Genomic DNA, 19,430 nt, shown 5'->3' with positions numbered 1-19,430 from the left:
CCGAGTCCGAACGGCGTTCCACATTGCAGTGAAACCACTTAGAGAAGCTTTGTAACCCTCAGAAATGTAACCAACATTACTGAGGTAGGATAATCCACCGCTGAAAAACTTTCGGTGTATGGTCGAAGCAGGAATTGAACCCACGACCTTGTGTATGCAAGGCGGGCATGCTAACCATTGCCCATATTCGCAAAATTTTCTACCGTAATCCAATTTTGACCAAATTTTCTATAGAAATAAAATTTTGACAAAATTTTCCATAAAAATAAAATTTCGAAAAAAAAATTTACAGAAATAAAAATGAAAAAATAGAAATTTTATGAAAATTTTATTTAAAAAAAAATTAAATATTTATTTCTATAAAAAATTTTGTCAAAATTTTATTTCTAAGAAAAAATTTGTCAACATTTTATTTCTATTAAAAAAATATTGTCAACATTTTATTTATATATTTTTTTTTTGTCAAAATTTTATTTCGATAGAAAATGTTGTCAAAATTTTATTTCTATAGAAAATGTGGTCAAAATTTTATTTCTACAGAAAATTTTCTCAAAATTTAATTTCTATAGAAAATTTTGTTAAAATTTTATTTCTACAGAAAATTTTGTCAAAATGTTATTTTTATACAAAATTTTGTCAAAATTTTATTACTGTAGAAAATTTTGTCAAAATTTTGTTTCTGTAGAAAATTTATTTTAAAAATTTTATTTCTATACAAAATTTTGTCAAAATTTTATTTCTGTAGAAAATTTTGTCAAAATTTTATTTCTATAGAAAATTTTGTCAAAATTTTAATTCTATAGAAAGTTTTGTCAAAATTGTAAACCTATTAAAATTTTTGTCAAAATTTCCTTTCTATAGAAAATTTTGTCAACATTTTAATTCTATAGAAAATTTTGTCAAAACTTTAAATCTATAACATTTGTTTTTTAATTTTTATTCTATAGAAAGTTTTGCCAAAATTTTATTTCTGTAGGTAGTTTTGTCAAAATTTGATTTCTATAGAAAAATTTATCAAAATTTTATTTCTATAGAAATTTGGTTTTAAATTTTATTTCTATAGAAAATTTTTTCAAAATTTTATTTTTATAGAAAATTTTCCAAAATTTATAGAAAATTTTGTCAAAATTTAATTTCTATAGAAAATTTTGTCAAAATTTTAATTCTATAATTTTTTTTTCAAAATTTTAATTCTATAGAAAGTTTTGTGAAAATTTTATTTCTGTAGATAGTTTTGTCAAAATTTTATTTCCATAGACAATTTTTGTCAAAATTTTATTTCCATAGACATTTTTTGTCAAAATTTTATTTCTATAGAAAATTTTGTCAAAATTTCATTTCTATAGAAATTTGTTTTTAAACTTTATTTCTATCGAAAATTTTTTCAAAATTTTATTTCTATAGAAAATTTTATCAAAATTTTATTTCTATAGAAAACATTGACAAAATTTTATTTTTATAGAAAATATTCCAAAATTTATTGAAAATTTTGTCAAAATGTAATTTCTATAGAAAATTTTGTCAAAATTTTATTTCTACAGCAAATTTTGTCAAAATTTAATTTCTATAGAAAATTTTGTCAAAATTTTAATTCTATAAATTTTTTTTTTCAAAAATTTAATTTTATAGAAAGTTTTGTCAAAATTTTATTTCTGTAGATAGTTTTGTCAAAATTTTATTTCTATAGAAAAATTTATCAAAATTTTCCATAGAAAATTATGTCAAAATTTTAAAATGTTGTCAAAATTTTATTTCTATAGAAATTTGTTTTTAAATTTTATATCTATAGAAAATTTTTTCAAAATTTTATTTCTATAGAAAATTTTATCAAAATTTTATTTCTATAGAAAAATTTATCAAAATTTTATTTCTATAGCAAACTTTGACAAAATTTAATTTCTATAGAAAATTTTGTCAAAATTTTATTTCTACAGCAAATTTTGTCCAAATGTTATTTTTATAGAAAATGTTATCAAAATTTTATTTCTATAGAAAATTTTTGTCAAAATTTTAGTTTTATAGAAATTTTTTTTCAAAATTTTGTTTCTATAGAAAATTTTGTCAAAATTTTATTTCTACCAAAAAGTTTGTCAAAAGTTTATTTCAATAGAAAATTTTGTCAAAATTTTATTTCTATAGGAAATTTTTTCAAAATTTTATTTCTATAGAAAATTTTGTCAAAATTTTATATCTACAGAAAATTTTGTCAATGTTTATTTCTATAGAAAATTTTGCCAAAATTTTATTTCTACACAAAACTTTTGTCAATGTTTATTTCTATAGAAAATTCTGTCAAAATTTTATTTCTATAGAAATTTCTATCAACTTTGATTTCTACAGAAAATTTTGTCAAAATCCTATTTCCATAGAAATTTTGTCAAGATTTTATTTCTATAGAAAATTTTGTCAAAGTTTATTTCTATAAAAAATTTTGTCAAAATTTTATTTCTATGGAAAATTTTGTGAAAATTTTATTCTGAGAGAAAATTTTGTCAAAATTTTATTTCTATAGAAAATTTTATCAAAATTTTATTTCTATAGAAAACTTTGACAAAATTTTATTTTTATAGAAAATTTTCCAAAATTTATAAAAAATTTTGTCAAAATTGTGTAAAAACTTTATTTCTATAGAAAATTTTTTTCACAATTTTATTTCTATAGAAACTTTTGTCAGAATTTTATTTCTATAGAAAATTTTGTCAAAATTTTATTTCTATAGAAATTTTTTTCAAAATTTTTTCACAGTTTTATTTCCATAGAAAATTTTTGTCAAAATTTTATTTCTATAGAAAATTTTGTCAAAATTGTTTCACAATTTTATTTCCATAGAAAATTTTTGTCAAAATTTTATTTCTATAAAAAATTTTATCAAAATTTTATTTCTACAGAAAAGTTTGACCAAATTTTATTTTTATAAAAAATTTTTCCAAAATTTATAGAAAATTTTGTCAAAATTTAATTTCTGTAGAAAATTTTGTCAAAATTTTATTTCTACAGCAAATTTTGTCAAAATGTTATTTTTATAGAAAATGTTGTCAAAATTTTATTTCTATAGAAAATTTTTGTCAAAATTTTATTTCTGTAGAAAATATTTTTTTTTAATTTTAGTTCTATAGAAAATGTTGTAAAAACTTTATTTCTATAAAAAATTTTGTAAAAACTTTATTTCTATAGAATTTTTTTTTCAAAATTGTATTTCTATAGAAAATTTTTTCAAAATTTTTTTATGAAAAAGTTTGTCAAAATTTTATTTCTATAGAAAATTTTGTGAAAATGTTTTTCTATGGAAAATTTTTTCAAAATTTTATTTCTATAGAAAATTTTGTGAAAATTTTTTTTCGATGGAAAATTTTGTCAAAATTTTATTTCTATAGAAAATTTTGTCAAAATTTTATTTCTGTAAATTTTTTTTTTAATTTTAGTTCTATAGAAAATTTTGTCAAATTTTACCACAAAATTGTCGCAATTCAATTTCTTTCCCCCTTGGGAACTATGCCACTAATTTCCTATAACTAACACAAATGCTATTGGCCACTGCTCATCAACATCATTACGAGTATCTTTGCTTGCAACCAAAGGCAATGATTTTTCAACAAACCACAAAACATGGTGGACAATACCAGAAGTACATGACTGGTTCCATTCCATTTTCTTTAACTCCCCCTGTCTCACTCCATCATTGAAATAGAAAAAGAATGAAAAATATTCGAAAACAAAATCTAGTGAAATTCATTGTAATCATTTCAATGAAGTAGCCCACTTTTCTACATCATCGTCATCATCATTAAGTCCATCTCCGTCTGATCACTGTTGGCTGAGAAAAAAAAGTAGGAAAATTGTTAACAGAGGCTATGTTGCACCAGCAACAACTTTGAAACAGGGGCTAAGCAACAAAAAGCCCCCCTCTTACAAATGAATGCAATTCATTTCAAGTTGACCTAAATGGTAGTGTATGATGTCAGGCCAGGGGGAGAGGAAAAAAGGGGAAGTTATAAAAACTGAAACAAACGCACACGTCAAGAATCCTCAATGAGCCATTGCAGTTGCTGTAAATGGATGCTGTTCCATATTCTATAGCCATTCCACCAATATAATTGGAACGACACATACAATAAAAGACTACAAGGATGTCTCGCCGTTTTGGGAATGGTTATGATAGGATATACAAATAAATTAGCTCACTATGAAAAGAAAGTTTTTCAATTTATGTTTAGGTAATAGAGCTACTTACATTTTCTACAGAAAAAAAAAATTTGACAAAATTTTCTATGGAAATAAAATTTTGACAAAATTTGCTATGGAAATAACATTTTTGACAAAATTTTCTATGGAAATTAAATTTTGACAAAATTTTCTATAGAAATAAAATTTTGACAAAGTTTTCTTTGGAAGTAAAATTTTGACAAAGTGTTCTATAAAAATAACATTTTGACTAAATTTGCTGTTGAAATAAAATTTTTACAAAATTTTCTATAGAAACAAAAATTTTGACAAAATTTTCGACAGAAATAAAATTTCGACAATATTTTTTATAGAAAAAATTGTACAAAATATTTTATAGAAAAAAATTGAGAATTTTTTTATAGAAAAATATTTTGACAATATCTTCTATAGTAAAAAGTGATAAAATTTCCTCTAGAAATAAAATTGTGAAAAAATTTGTCTATAGAAATGAAATTTTGACAAACTTTTCTATAGAAAAATTTTTTTGGCAAAATTTTTCTATAGATCTAAAATTTTGAAAAATTTTCTATATAAATAAAGTTATAACAAAATTTTCTATAGAAATACAATTTTGACAGAATTTTCTATTGAAATATAATATTGACAAAATTTTCTATTGAAATAAAATTTTGACAAAGTTTTCTATTGAAATAAAATTTTGAACCAATTTTCTATAGTAATAACATTTTGACCCAATTTTCTATAGAAATAAAATTTTGACAAAAGTTTTAATAGAAATAAAATGTTGACAAAATTTTCTATGCAAATAAAATGTTGACAAAATTTTCTATAGAAATAAAATGTTGACAAAATATTTTGTAGAAATAAAATTTTGACAAAATATTATATAGAAATAAAATTTTGACATAATGTTTTATAGAAATAAACTTTTCTATAGAAATAAAATTTTAACAAAAATTTTCTTTAAATTCAATATCACTAAAAATTATAATTTTCGTGTTAGGTCAAAGTCCCATAGTGAGTGAGTTCTCTTTTTTTAGAAGAGTTAACTTTCCCGTTTTGGCGCAATCTCAAAATCGCTTTAATCTCTACATATTTACAATAAAAGGGATATTTACATATATATTTTTATTTATTTATTTATTTTTATTTTTTTTTTTTTGCAATTTGGTAACAAACAAACAAAAATTTGACAAAATTTTCGACAGAAATAAAATTTCGACAATATTTTTTATAGAAAAAATTGTACAAAATATTTTATAGAAAAACAAATTGAGATTTTTTTTATAGAAAAATATTTTGACAAAATCTTCTATAGAAAAAAGTGATAAAATTTTCTCTGGAAATAAAATTGTGAAAAAATTTTCTATAAAAATTAAATGTTGACAAACATTTCTATAGAAATTTGTTTTTGGCAAAATTTTTCTATAGAACTAAAATTTTGAAAACTTTTCTATATAAATAAAGTTATAACAAAATTTTCTATTGAAATAAAATTTTGAAAACTTTTCTATTGAAATAAAATTTTGACAAAATTTTCTATTGAAATAAAATTTTGACAAAATTTTCTATTGAAATAAAATTTTGACAAAATTTTCTATTGAAATAAAATTTTGACAAAATTTTCTATTGAAATAAAATTTTGACAAAATTTTCTATGGAAATAAAATTTTGACAAAATTTGAAAATAAAATTTTGACAAAATTTTCTATAGAAATAAAATTTTGCCCCAATTTTCTATAGAAATAAAATTTTGCCCCAATTTTATAGAAATAAAATTTTGACAAAATATTTTGTAGAAATAAAATTTTGACAAAATATTATATAGAAATAAAATTTTGACATGTTTTATAGAAATAAACTTTTCTATAGAAATAAAATTTTAACAAAAATTTTCTTTAAATTCAATATCACTAAAAATTATAATTTTCGTGTTAGGTCAAAGTCCCATAGTGAGTGAGTTCTCTTTTTTTAGAAGAGTTAACTTTCCCGTTTTGGCGCAATCTCAAAATCGCTTAAATTTCTAGATATTTACATTAAAAGGGATATTTACATATATATTTTTACAAACAAAAATTTGACAAAATTTTTGACAGAAATAAAATTTTGACAATATTTTTTATAGAAAAAATTGTACAAAATATTTTATAGCAAAACAAATTTGGAAATTTTTTATAGAAAAATATTTTGTCAAAATCTTCTATACAAAAAAGTGATAAAATTTCCTCTGGAGATAAAATTGTGAAAAAATTTGTCTATAGAAATGAAATTTTGACAAACTTTTGTATAGAAAGAAAAATTTTTTTGGCAAAATTTTCTATCGAACTAAAATTTTGATAACTTTTCTATTAATTTTGATAACTTTTCTGGAAATAAAATTGTGAAAAAATTTGTCTATAGAAATGAAATTTTGACAAACTTTTGTATAGAAAAAAAATGTTGGCAAAATTTTTCTATAGAACTAAAATTTTGATAACTTTTCTATATAAATAAAGTTATAACAAAATTGTCTATAGAAATACAATTTTGACATAATTTTCTATTGAAATAAAATTTTGACAAAATTTTCTATTGAAATAAAATTTTGACAAAATTTTCTATTGAAATAAAATTTTGACAAAATTTTCTATTGAAATAAAATTTTGACAAAATTTTCTATAGAAATAAAATTGTTGACAAAATTTTCTATAGAAATAAAATTTTGCCCCAATTTTATAGAAATAAATGTTAACAAAATATTATATAGAAATAAATAAATATTTTGACAAAATATTATATAGAAATCAAATTTTGACATAATGTTTTATAGAAATAAACTTTTCTATAGAAATAAAATTTTAACAAAAATTTTCTTTAGATTCAATATCACTAAAAATATTAATTTTCGTGTTAGGTCAAAGTCCCATAGAGAGTGAGTTCTCTTTTTTTAGACGAGGTAAATTTCCCGTTTTGGCGCAATCTCAAAATCGCATAAATGTCTACATATTTACAATAAAAGAAATTTACATATATATTGTTATTTATTTATTTTTTGTTTTTTTTTTTTTTTTTAATTTGGTAAATTTTTGGTAAAATTCTCTTTAAATTTTGGTTGATTATTTTTGGCACGAGTGGCAACCGTGCTCCCAACTTTGCCAAAGAGTATTAAGAAAACAAACGAAACTGTCAAGCGAAGCTGTGTGTGGCGTCATGAGGAAAATTTCTCGAATATCATGCAGTTTTTGTCGACGCTTCCCTCAAATATCATACAGTTTGCGTCGACGTCACCCAGTACAGTTCTCTGCCGGCTTAATGAAACGTAAGGAAAATATGATTTAGAACCTACTTTGTAATAACAAATGTTCCTTTATATAAATCTTCATCATTCTATTAAATTAAAATTATTAAATTTTTGGCAGACACTTTGAAATTATAACTGTCGATGTCTTTATAAACAAATTATCATAACAGCGCTTCTACCGCAACTTCGCTAATACCAAATCTGCAGGTATTGTGCGACATCTATACGGTTGACATTTGTTGTTTTTGTAGAAGAGAAATTTTCGTCCTCTTGTTTTCTTAATACTCTCTAACTCTGCATTTAGATAACACATTCACCATAATTTTGCCACAAATTCACCTTGCATTCAAAATTTGATATAAAAGTCTAGCATACTTTTAGGAGTATTCAATTAAATTGCCATACAATTCTAATTGCGCTTTTTGGTTTTTCTTTGCGATCTCTTTACAGCTGTGCGTTATGGTCGCGTACCAAAACGTTCACGTGAGCTGAATGGCGGCGGCCAACCATCATCCACAGAGGATCCAAACGCTGTTGTTGTAGTTAATTCGTGTGATTTACGGCGTGTTAGCACACCGGGAACACCGAATACACCACAAACTCCACAAATGTGTTCCATAGCATCATCACCATCTGAACTTGGCGGCTGTAATGCCACCACCAATAATAACAACTCAAATTCATCACAATTGGTCGTTGGAGGCGGTGGTCCTACCAACGGCAGTGGTGGTATGGTGGTGGGCGTTGGCATTGGCAATACGGGCAATATAAATTCACAGCAATTGAATACAGTTCACGAAGGTCATCACCATTCGATCCACCATCATCATCATCATCACTCACATCTGCATCACCATGATGCGACGACGGCCGTGGTGGCAGCAGCGGCGGCAGCCACAATGATGGCGGCCGGCGGTAACAATGGCACTGAACTATCCGTATACGATGTAATAATGTGTGTATCCCAGGCCCATCGTATGAATTGTGCCTATACCGAGGAGCAGACAAGAGATTTAATGCGTCGACCCTTAAATGTACCGCCCAATGGGGTAAGTATACGAATGAAAATGTCTGTGGTGTTGGCTTCATGGTATGGCAGTGGTGGGGATTTCCATTTTAGCGGTAAAGTTCCAAAAGCCCTTAACCCAGGGTTAATGAACCTTCCGTACCCCACAATGTCTTTGCATTTACCTTAATTAATCATGTTTCCATAACAGTTCTCATGACTTAATTATTACCAAATTTCCTGAACGTTTGTTAACCTTAGGCTATAGCAAGGTAAAAGCAAGCACAACCAATCATTACAATGCCATCAATCTGTGTGCTAATAGAAACATTAACTATAGCCACTTGGCTAGGGGTTTTTTTACATCATTAACTAAATTCGCCCCCATTTAATTTATGGATTGTTCCAATTTCATGGAATTTTTTTCGTCTATCCCTTGTCCAGATAATTTCTTCGGTTTCCGAGAGTATGGAATTTCAAAAAATGTGGCTTTGGCAACAGTATGCGGCGCGTGTAACACCAAATGTTCAACGCATTGTGGAATTTGCCAAACGTTTACCTGGATTCTGTGATTTTACGCAAGACGATCAACTGATACTCATCAAAATGGGCTTTTTTGAGACATGGCTAACGCATGTGGCCCGCCTGATAAATGACTCGACGTTGACATTCGATGATGGCACCTATTTGACCCGGCAACATTTGGAGATAATATATGATGTAAGTATGAATTATAAGACAGAAAAAATCGATTACTATTTGGGATCCTCTAAAATGAGAAAATTTTGAATAAAAATATTTTTCGAAAATGGGAATGTAGTAAATGTTGCTCGATTCTTTTTATAAATGTATGAGTCTTCCAGACTGAATTCTGAATTCAAAACCGGACACTCACGGCAGTGTCCATTTGCAAAAATATTGTCGTCAGGCCAAGGTTAGGTTAGATTAAAGTGGCAGCCCGATTAAATTTCAGGCTCACTTAGACTATTCAGTCCATTGTGATACCACATTTAACTAAAAGTACCTATTACATATGGGCACTTCTAGTCTTAACCACTGAACCTTCTCTATTATTTACTTTTGTGGAACCAACCAGATTGCTCCAAAAACATTAACAAACTGCTTAAGTTAACGTTTTCCAGGTCAGCCAGTAATCTAAAGCTATATGCTCCTAAAATTCGCTTACGCCTTACACAAAAAGCAGGACACTCACACAAGAGGTGTTTAATTGATTCCTTTTCCTCCACGTCATGACAGCTTATACAATAGTCATTATACTTCGCACCTATAGTTTTTGCAAATTCGCCTATCAGGCAGCGACCCGTTATAGCAGATATTAGGAGTGCTATCTGACGCCTTGAGAACACTAGCATATCTAGTGTGCGGTTTAAGTTTAAATGGGGCCATATTTGCTTGGTGTCGTTACACCCTTGCAATTTTCCCATCGAATATTGGCCATCATAACAGCCTTCTCACGCAGTAAGAGCTTGCAGGTGGCCAGAGGCATACCAACAGATTCTAGTTCCCCTGGAATATGTAAGGTAGTCCCTAGCCTTGCTAACACATCTGCTTCACAGTTCCCCGGTATGTTCCTATGACCAGGCACCCATATTAGGTGAATATCGTCGTCAGGCCAAAGATTTCATGTCCTTAAAATATGAATGCAAATTTTGCTTAGCATAGAGGACGTACTAACTTCCGAACGAAACAAGCTATCGACTTGAAACTTGGCACAAGTAGTTGTTATTGATGTAGGTCGGATGGTATTGCAAATGGGCCATATCGGTCCACTTTTACGTATAGCCCCCATATAAACGGACCCCCAAATTTGGCTTGGCGGGGACTCTAAGAGAAGCAAATTTCATCCGATCCGGCTGAAATTTGGTACATGGTGTTAGTATATGGTCTCTAACAACCATGCAAAAATTGGTCCACATCGGCCCATAATTATATATAGCCCCCATATAAACCGATCCCCCGATTTGGCTTGCGAGGCCTCTAAGAGAAGCAAATTTCATCCGATCCGGCTGAAATTTGGTACATGGTGTTAGTATATGGCCTCTAACAACCATGCAAAAATTGGTCCATATCGGTCCACTTTTACGTATAGCCCCCATATAAACCGACCCCCAAATTTGGCTTGCGATTGCTGTAAGAGAAGCAAATTGCATCCGATCAGGCTGAAATTTGGCACATGGTGTTAGTATATGGTCTCTAACAACCATGCAGAAATTGGTCCACATCGGTCCATAATTATATATAGCCCCCATATAAACCGATCACTAGATTTGATCGATTCGGAGCCTCTTGGAAGACCAAAATTCATCTGATTCAGTTGAAATTTGCTATGTGCTGTTAATATATGGCCTCAAACTCCCATGCAAAAATTGGTCGAAATCGGTCCATAATTATATATAGGCCCCATATAAACTGATCCCCAGATTTGACCTCCAGAGCCCCTTGGAAGAGCAAAATTCTTCCCATTCGGTTGAAATTTGGTACGTGATGTTAGTATATGGTATCCAACAACCATGCAGGAATTGGTTCCTATCAGCCCATAATTATACATAGCTCCCATATAAACCGATCCCCATTTGATCGATCCCCAAATATCATTTAACCTCCGGTGCCTTTTGGAGAAGCAAAATTCATCCGATCTGCTTGAAATTTGGTACGTGGTGTTCGTATATGATATTTAACAACTAGGCCAAAAGTGGTCCATATCAGTCCATAATCATATATAGCCCCATATAAACCGATCCCGAGATTTGGTTTTGGAGAATCTTGGAGGAGCAAATTTCATCTGAGAGAGTTTAAATTTGGTACATTGTGCTAGTATATGGTCGTTAACAACCATGCCTAACTAGGTCCATATCGGTCTATAGTTATATATATCCCTCAGATAAATCGATTTCCAATCACACAAAAATTGGTCCATATCAAATTCATAATTGGATATAGCCCCCATATAAGTGACCCCCATATTTCAATTCTGGCTCTCTACGTACCGTGCAAAAAGTCCATATCGATTGGTAATTATTTGTAGACTTATCTATACATAACTTTTTTGTCAAATATATACCACCTCACAATTTAGAAAACGATGTTAAGAAGTTTTAAGATACCACAACCCAAGTATTTCGATTGTGGATGACAGTCATTCGTAGAAGTTTCTACGCAATCCATGGTGGAGTGTACATAAGATTCGGCCTGGCCGAACTTACGGACGTATATACTTGTTAAAGTCTATTTTGGCTAACATCAAAAGTTGAAATTCAATTTTAGAAAATTTTAAGACCACAACAAACACATATTTGGTTTATATTGGTATAACCCCATGACGACCGATCTCTAGAGGTTGCTTCTTGAATTTTCATACAATTTGCTGTAGTTTTAATTGGTATCTAATCCCATAGTTTTGAAAATATTATTGAGTATGTAATAAAAATTAAAATACTTAAAAAAACGATATATTTTACCAAAATTATAAAAATGGACCAAAATGGACTAAATTCCGTTTGGACCAAATTTAAAAATTAAAAAAAATTTGGAGCAATTTTGGTCCGCTCGGACCAAAATGGCAACGCTGGCTGGTACCTTCACCAGAGAGAATAAAAACACAAGAGAACGAAAAGTGCTCTTCTACAAAAACAAGAAATATCAACCATATAGATGTCTCACAATGCCGACGTTGCGTTGAAAGAGCTGTTTTGATAAATTCTTTATAAAAGCATAGGCAGATATAATTTCAAATTGTCTTCCAAAAAATTTAATAGAATGAAAAGATTTATAAAGGGTGATTCTTTTGAGGTTAGGATTTTCATGCATTAGTATTTGACAGATCACGTGGGATTTCAGACATGGTGTCAAAGAGAAAGATGCTCAGTATGCTTTGACATTTCATCATGAATAGACTTACGATCTGCCACAACGTCGAATTTTCAGTGAATGGGCCCTAGAAAAGTTGGCAGAAAATCCGCTTTTTTATCGACAAATTTTGTTCAGCGATGAGGCTCATTTCTGGTTGAATGGCTACGTAAATAAGCAAAATTGCCGCATTTGGAGTGAAGAGCAACCAGAAGCCGTTCAAGAACTGCCCATGCATCCCGAAAAATGCACTGTTTGGTGTGGTTTGTACGCTGGTGGAATCATTGGACCGTATTTTTTCAAAGATGCTGTTGGACGCAACGTTACGGTGAATGGCGATCGCTATCGTTCGATGCTAACAAACTTTTTGTTGCCAAAAATGGAAGAACTGAACTTGGTTGACATGTGGTTTCAACAAGATGGCGCTACATGCCACACAGCTCGCGATTCTATGGCCATTTTGAGGGAAAACTTCGGAGAACAATTCATCTCAAGAAATGGACCGGTAAGTTGGCCACCAAGATCATGCGATTTGACGCCTTTAGACTATTTTTTGTGGGGCTACGTCAAGTCTAAAGTCTACAGAAATAAGCCAGCAACTATTCCAGCTTTGGAAGACAACATTTCCGAAGAAATTCGGGCTATTCCGGCCGAAATGCTCGAAAAAGTTGCCCAAAATTGGACTTTCCGAATGGACCACCTAAGACGCAGCCGCGGTCAACATTTAAATGAAATTATATTCAAAAAGTAAATGTCATGGACCAATCTAACGTTTCAAATAAAGAACCGATGAGATTTTGCAAATTTTATGCGTTTTTTAAAAAAAAAAAGTTATCAAGCTCTTAACAAATCACCCTTTATAAAAGAACATTTGTTATTACAAAGTAGGTTCTAAATCCTATTTTCCTTACGTTTCGTAAAGCCGGCAGAGAACTGAACTGGGTGACGCCAACGCAAACTATATGATATTTGAGAGAAGCGCCGACAAAAACTGCATAATATTAGATAAATTTTCCTCATGACTGCCACTTACTGATGCAGTTTTGCTTCACAGTTTCGTCCTCTTGTCTTTTTATTCTCTCTGTCTTTCATTCAGTTTTTAAGTGTTTCGCCTAAAAGTATGCAAAGAAATTTCCGTATAGTGAATAGACTGGAGTAGTCTTGCAGTTATTAAAATTCAAGGGAATGGTTTTCAATGAAATGGAGTTAAAATGAATAGTGACTAATCAAAACTCATGTAAAGTCTTCTTTATACGAGGGTTGCCTTTTGTATTTCGGGATTACAGAACAAAAACAAATAAAGGGTGGTTAAAATTTCAAGGGCCAATGTTGATTTTGAATAAAACACACACTATTTAGGAAATTATTGTAATTTTATTTTATTATGATATATTGGTATTACACAATTATGTATGGAACAAAATATCGGCCAAATGGGCGCCGCGACCTCGGTGGCACACCTTCATCCGATGGTCCAAATTTTCGATGACGCTGAGGCATAATGGAGCCGAATGGAGCCGTTAATGTGCCGAATTATCTCATCCTTTAGCTCTTGAATTGTTGCTGGCTTACCGACGTACACCTTTTTTTCAAATAACCCCAAAGAAAAAAGTCCAACGGTGTCAAATCACATGATCTTGGCGGCCAATTGACATCGCCATTACGTGAGATAACACGGCCATTGAATTTGTTGCGCAAAAGAGCCATTGTTTCGTTAGCTGTGTGGCAAGTGGCACCGTCCTGCTGAAACCACATATCGTCCACATACATATCTTCCAATTCGGGTCATAAAAAGTTCGTTATCATCTCACGATAGCGAACACTATTCACAGTAACCAGTGTTGCCAATATTAGGGATTTTTCCCCAAATCGGGGATATTTTTTCGTGGATGGGGACAAAATTTTTGAGTTGGGGACTTGGGGATTTGGTAGGGAATTTCCACAAATTTGGGGATTTTTGTGGGGAATTTTCGATATTTGTTCAGTATACGAGTAATTATCACAGTAAGAACTATGGTTTATCAGGGATGGAAAATGCAGTACTATAGTACTTTTTTCAATACTTTTCCACCCTGGTCAGTACCGTAGTACCCCCGCGAATGATTTAGTACCTTTTGTGTAGACAATAGTTTTGACAAAATATTTTAATATTTTGCGAAAGTCTTTAACAAACTTGTTAATTAATAATCTTTTACAAATTTGGAAAAACAGACAAGTTCATGCGGGAATAAAATCTCGATTTTGTAAAAGCCATAGTCAAAAACACCAATTTATTGAATTTCAAGAATGCTTCAATAAATTCCACACGAACATTTTCTAGATGAGAAGTTATCGATCGCTTACTAAAATAATGCGAACCAAAAACTACCAAAAAATATTATTTCGCAAAAATTTATTTCTTCAGAAATTTTTGTCACAATTATATTTCTACAGAAAATTTTGTTAAAATATTTTTCTTTTTGTCAAAATTTTATTTTATTTTTTGTCAACATTTTAATTCTATAGAAAATTTTGCCAAAATTTTATATCTATAGAAATTTTTGTCAACATTTTATTTCTATAGAAAATTTTGTCAAAATTTTATTACTATAGAAAATTTTGTCAAAAGTTATTTCTATAGAAATTTTCGTCAAAATTTTATTTCTGTGGAAATTTTGTCAAAATTTTCTTTCTATCGAAAACTTTGTCAAAATTTTATTTCTGTGGAAATTTTTGTCAGAATTTTATTTCTATAGAAAATTTTGTCAAAATTTTATTTCTATAGAAAATCTTGTCAAAATTTTATTTCTATAGAAAATTTTGTCAAAATTTTATTTCTATTGAAAATTTTGTCAAAATTTTATTTCTATACAAAATTTTATTGCTGTGGAAATTTTTGTCAAAATTTTATTTCTATAGAAAATTTTGTCAAAAGTAATTTCTATAGAATTTTTTACCAAAATTTTATTTCTATAAAAAATTTTGTCAAAATTAATGATTTTTCTATCAAAAATTTGTTAAAATTTTATTACAATAGAAAAATTTTTCAAAATTTTATTTCTATACAAAATTTTGTCAAAATTTTATTTCTGTGGAAATTTTTGTCAAAATTTTATTACTATAGAAAATTTTGTCAAAAGTTATTTCTATAGAAATTTTGGTCAAAATTTTATTTCTGTCAAAAATGTGTTAAAATTTTATTTCAATAGAAAATTTTGTCAAAATTTTATTTCTATAGAAAATTTTGTCAAAATTTTATTATACCCTGCGCCACACTGTGGAACAGGGTATTATAAGTTAGTGCATATGTTTGTAACACCCAGAAGGAGACGAGATAGACACATGGTGTCTTTGGCAATAATGCTCAGAGTGGGTCCCTGAGTCGATATAACCATGTCCGTCTGTCCGTCCATCCGTCCATCCGTCTGTCTGTGAACACATTTTTGTGATCAAAGTCTAGGTCGCAACTTAATTCCAATCGCCTTCAGATTTGGCACATGTTCCTAATTTGGGTCAGAATAGAACCCTATTGATTTTGGAAGAAATCGGTTCAGATTTAGATATAGCTCCCATATATATCTTTCGCCCGATATGCACTAATATGGACCCAGCAGCCAGAGTTTTATACCGATTTGCTTGAAATTTTGTACAAACATAACACTTAGCCGTATAGTCCAGTGTGCAAAATTTGATTGAAATCGGTTCAGATTTAGATATAGCTCCCATATATATCTTTCGCCCGATATGGACTTATATGGCCCCAGAAGCCAGATTTTGCACTAGGAGTACAATTAGTAGAATAGTTAAGTGTGCAAAATTTGATTGAAATCGGTTCAGATTTAGATATAGCTCCCATATATATCTTTCGTCCGATATGGACTAATATGGTTCTAATAGCCAGAGTTTTGGCCCAATTTGGTTGAAATTTTGCACAGGGAGTAGATTTAGTATTGTAGCTATGCGTGCCAAATTTGATTGAAATCGGTTCAGATTTATATATAGCTCCCATATATATATTTCGCCCGACATGGACTTATATGTCCCCAGTAGCCAGAGTTTTACCCTGATTTGCTTAAAATTTTGCACAAGAAAAACAATTAGTACTGTAGTCAAGTGTGCCAAATTTTATTGAAATCGGTTCAGATTTAGATGTAGCTCCCATATATATCTTTCGCCCGATATTGACTAATACGGTCCCAGAAGCCAGAGTTTTACTCCGATTTGGTTGAAATTTTGCACTAGAAGTACAATTAGTAGTGTAGTCAAGTGTGCTAAATTTTATTGAAATCGGTTCAGATTTAGATATAGCTCCCATATAAATCGTTCGCCCGATTTACACTGATATGACCACAGTGGCCAACCTTTTACTCTGATTTCATTGAAATTTTGCACAGGGAGTAGAATTAGCATTGGAGCTATGCGTGCCAAATTTGGTTGACATCGGTTCAGATTTAGATATATCTCCCATATAAAGCTTTCGCCCGATTTACACTCATATGACCACAGAGGCCAATTTTTTGCTCTGATTTAGTTGAAATTTTGCACAGGCAGTAGAATTAGCATTGTAACTATGCGTGCCAAATTTGGTTGAAATCGGTTCAAATTTAGATATAGCTCCCATATATATGTTTTTCTGATAGCCCCCAACACATTTGACGGATGTGATATGGTACCGAAAATTTAGATCTACAAAGTGGTGCAGGGTATAATATAGTCGGCCCCGCCCGACTTTAGACTTTTCTTACTTGTTTCTATAAAAAAAATTTCTCAAAATTTGATTTCTATAGAAAACTTTTTCAATTTTTTTGTAATTGAGTAGTTGACAAACAAAATTGTATTCGCTTTAACTTCAGTCTGACGAAGCTCTGGACAGTAATCACCCAATGGGATTTTTGTTGAAATTTAGTGAAAAGTACTTTTTCGCTCAAAAAAATACATTTTTTGTACTTTCTTAAAAATTGTATTTTCCATACCTGTGGTTTATATGAAATTCTTTACATGCTTAAAAAAAAGGCTTAAAGAAGTACAGAGATTCTCAAAAAAATAAAAAAAAAACTTTCCTCCTCTTTATTCCACGGAATTTATTTGGGTGGCCCAAGAGCTTCTTTACAATTTACTCTTTTTCCTAAGAAATTTTTTACTATTGTGAAATTATTTCCTAAGGGCTCATATGCGTACATCACTGATTTTGAACATGAATCCCATATCCCGCACATACAGAGTAGAGTTCATATCGGGACAGCAACGCATTTTGATCGATAAGTCAATTTTATTTCTTGACTATATGTTGACCGAACTCCCATTTTTATTTCTCGAGCGAGGATTTGCATAAGATGACTCGATGACTCTTTATACCAATAATTAACTCTGATGGGGGCTGGTATCGGATGATATTTTGAGCACCCGTCTCCTGGTTTTGTGTTTTGAAATCTTCATTCAATTGCACATTTTTATTTTATTTAAAATGTTTTTTTTTTTTTTTTAATTTTGTACGGATTTTCTACAGCAGAGTCTATTCGTTTACTTTTGTTTTCAAAAAACTTGCCAAAACTTTCTTGGGAATCCACTGAGGTTAAAATGTGCTTCATCACTGAAGATGATATAGAACCGTAGTCAACAAATATAGGTTAGGTTTATGACATGAGCACTGCATTGCCAACCATTCATATTACAATCGATCGCCTTAGTAATTTTTGTATTTCTCTTTTTTTTTCTTGCAGAGCGATTTTGTTGCCTCACTTTTCAATTTTGCCAATACAATCAACGTTTATGGTCTTAGCGATACAGAGATCGGTCTATTCTCGGCCATGGTTTTACTGGCATCAGATCGTCCAGGCATTTCCGAAGCAAAAATGATAGCACGAACACGAGAGCGTATTACCGAAGCATTGAGAGTACAAATTGTACGATCTCGCAATGGAACAACACAAGCCCTACAACTAATGCCAGCTCTCGAGGCTAAAATACCCGAACTGAGATCATTGGGTCTCAAACATAGTGCCCACTGTAATTGGTTGAGGATAACAAAGCCAAGATTGCCACCATTATTTGCGGAATTATTTGATATTCCCATGGAAGATGAGAATTAATTGAGAACTGAGAGAATGGAAACGAAAAAAGCCACTAAGAAGACATTTATCAATCTCTCTTTCTCTCACACTCTTTTGTAAAGATTGTGCCACGATTCACGGGGAGAGAAATAAAACAAGGAGAACAAAAACCAGGATTGCCAAGAACAACAAGCACACGAAACATCAAGGCCCAAAAAAGGAATATTAAGCAAACAAAGTTTAATAAAATGCATACAAAAATAAATAAGACTATTACATTTAAATTTATTAAGTACATTAAAAAAAACAAAAACAAAAACAACATAAACAATAAAATATTCTAGAATTCTATTAACTCTTAATACCTAACTACTTGCAGACAAACAAAGAGAATACCATTGTGAAACACTTAATAACAACCAAGATAATGTGGAAAAGAGAATATAATGAGGAATTCGTCCCCATTTAAATTGTTTTTAAATATTTGTACTCAATAAAAGAAACTCATTTCCCTGGTAATTATTATGTGAAAATCCCCTACACAAGGAATCTTAGCAAATTGAAAACAAAACCATCACATTTTTTTTAATTAGAAAAATATTGACGAAAATTAGAGAACAAATGGAAATTTACAAAAAAAAAAAAAAAAACAATAGAGAGAATGGAATCACCTCCTCTCGCCAATACAAAGAAAATATAGACTAGCAAAAATATCATACATTGTGTACAATTAAAAATGGCAACAAACTGATATGGAAAATTAAAAAAAAAAAAACATTAAAACCACAAGAATTACAAAGTATTTTAGCTTAATAATGCAAAAATCATAAAACAAACAGCAACACTCAAAAGGCCCCCCTCTAAAAATCCCCCCTTTTTGAACAAAACATACCCACTACTCACACAAAAAAAAAAAAAACAGACGCATTATAAAATCGAAAACAAAATAAAATTTTCAACATTTATAAAATGTTTTAAAATATAAATAAAGTTTCATAAAAACACAACAAGCAAACATTTAAAAAATGTTTTAATAAAACAAAAATATATATACATATTTAAA

The 19,430-nt window shown here is 29.7% G+C and overlaps 1 protein-coding gene across 2 annotated transcripts in view; it reads left to right on the top strand.

Moving 5' to 3' along the window:
• The window catches only part of Eip78C (Ecdysone-induced protein 78C), a 291,122-nt gene extending 272,102 nt beyond the window's left edge, over window positions 1-19,020 (top strand). For both annotated transcript variants that reach the window (XM_075303816.1, XM_075303815.1), the window contains exons 5-7: window positions 7,916-8,514; window positions 8,916-9,191; window positions 18,038-19,020. In XM_075303816.1, coding sequence (XP_075159931.1) covers window positions 7,916-8,514; window positions 8,916-9,191; window positions 18,038-18,406 — 1,244 coding nt within the window. In that variant the 3' untranslated portion in view covers window positions 18,407-19,020. The remainder of the gene's footprint in view (window positions 1-7,915; window positions 8,515-8,915; window positions 9,192-18,037) is intronic.
• Window positions 19,021-19,430: the final 410 nt, after the last annotated feature.

This window comes from Haematobia irritans, chromosome 4 (genome assembly GCF_050003625.1).
Source record: "Haematobia irritans isolate KBUSLIRL chromosome 4, ASM5000362v1, whole genome shotgun sequence".
Classification (NCBI taxonomy): domain Eukaryota; kingdom Metazoa; phylum Arthropoda; class Insecta; order Diptera; family Muscidae; genus Haematobia; species Haematobia irritans.
The sequence above is the reverse complement of the archived record's forward strand: the minus strand, read 5'-3'. Positions and strand labels throughout refer to the sequence as shown.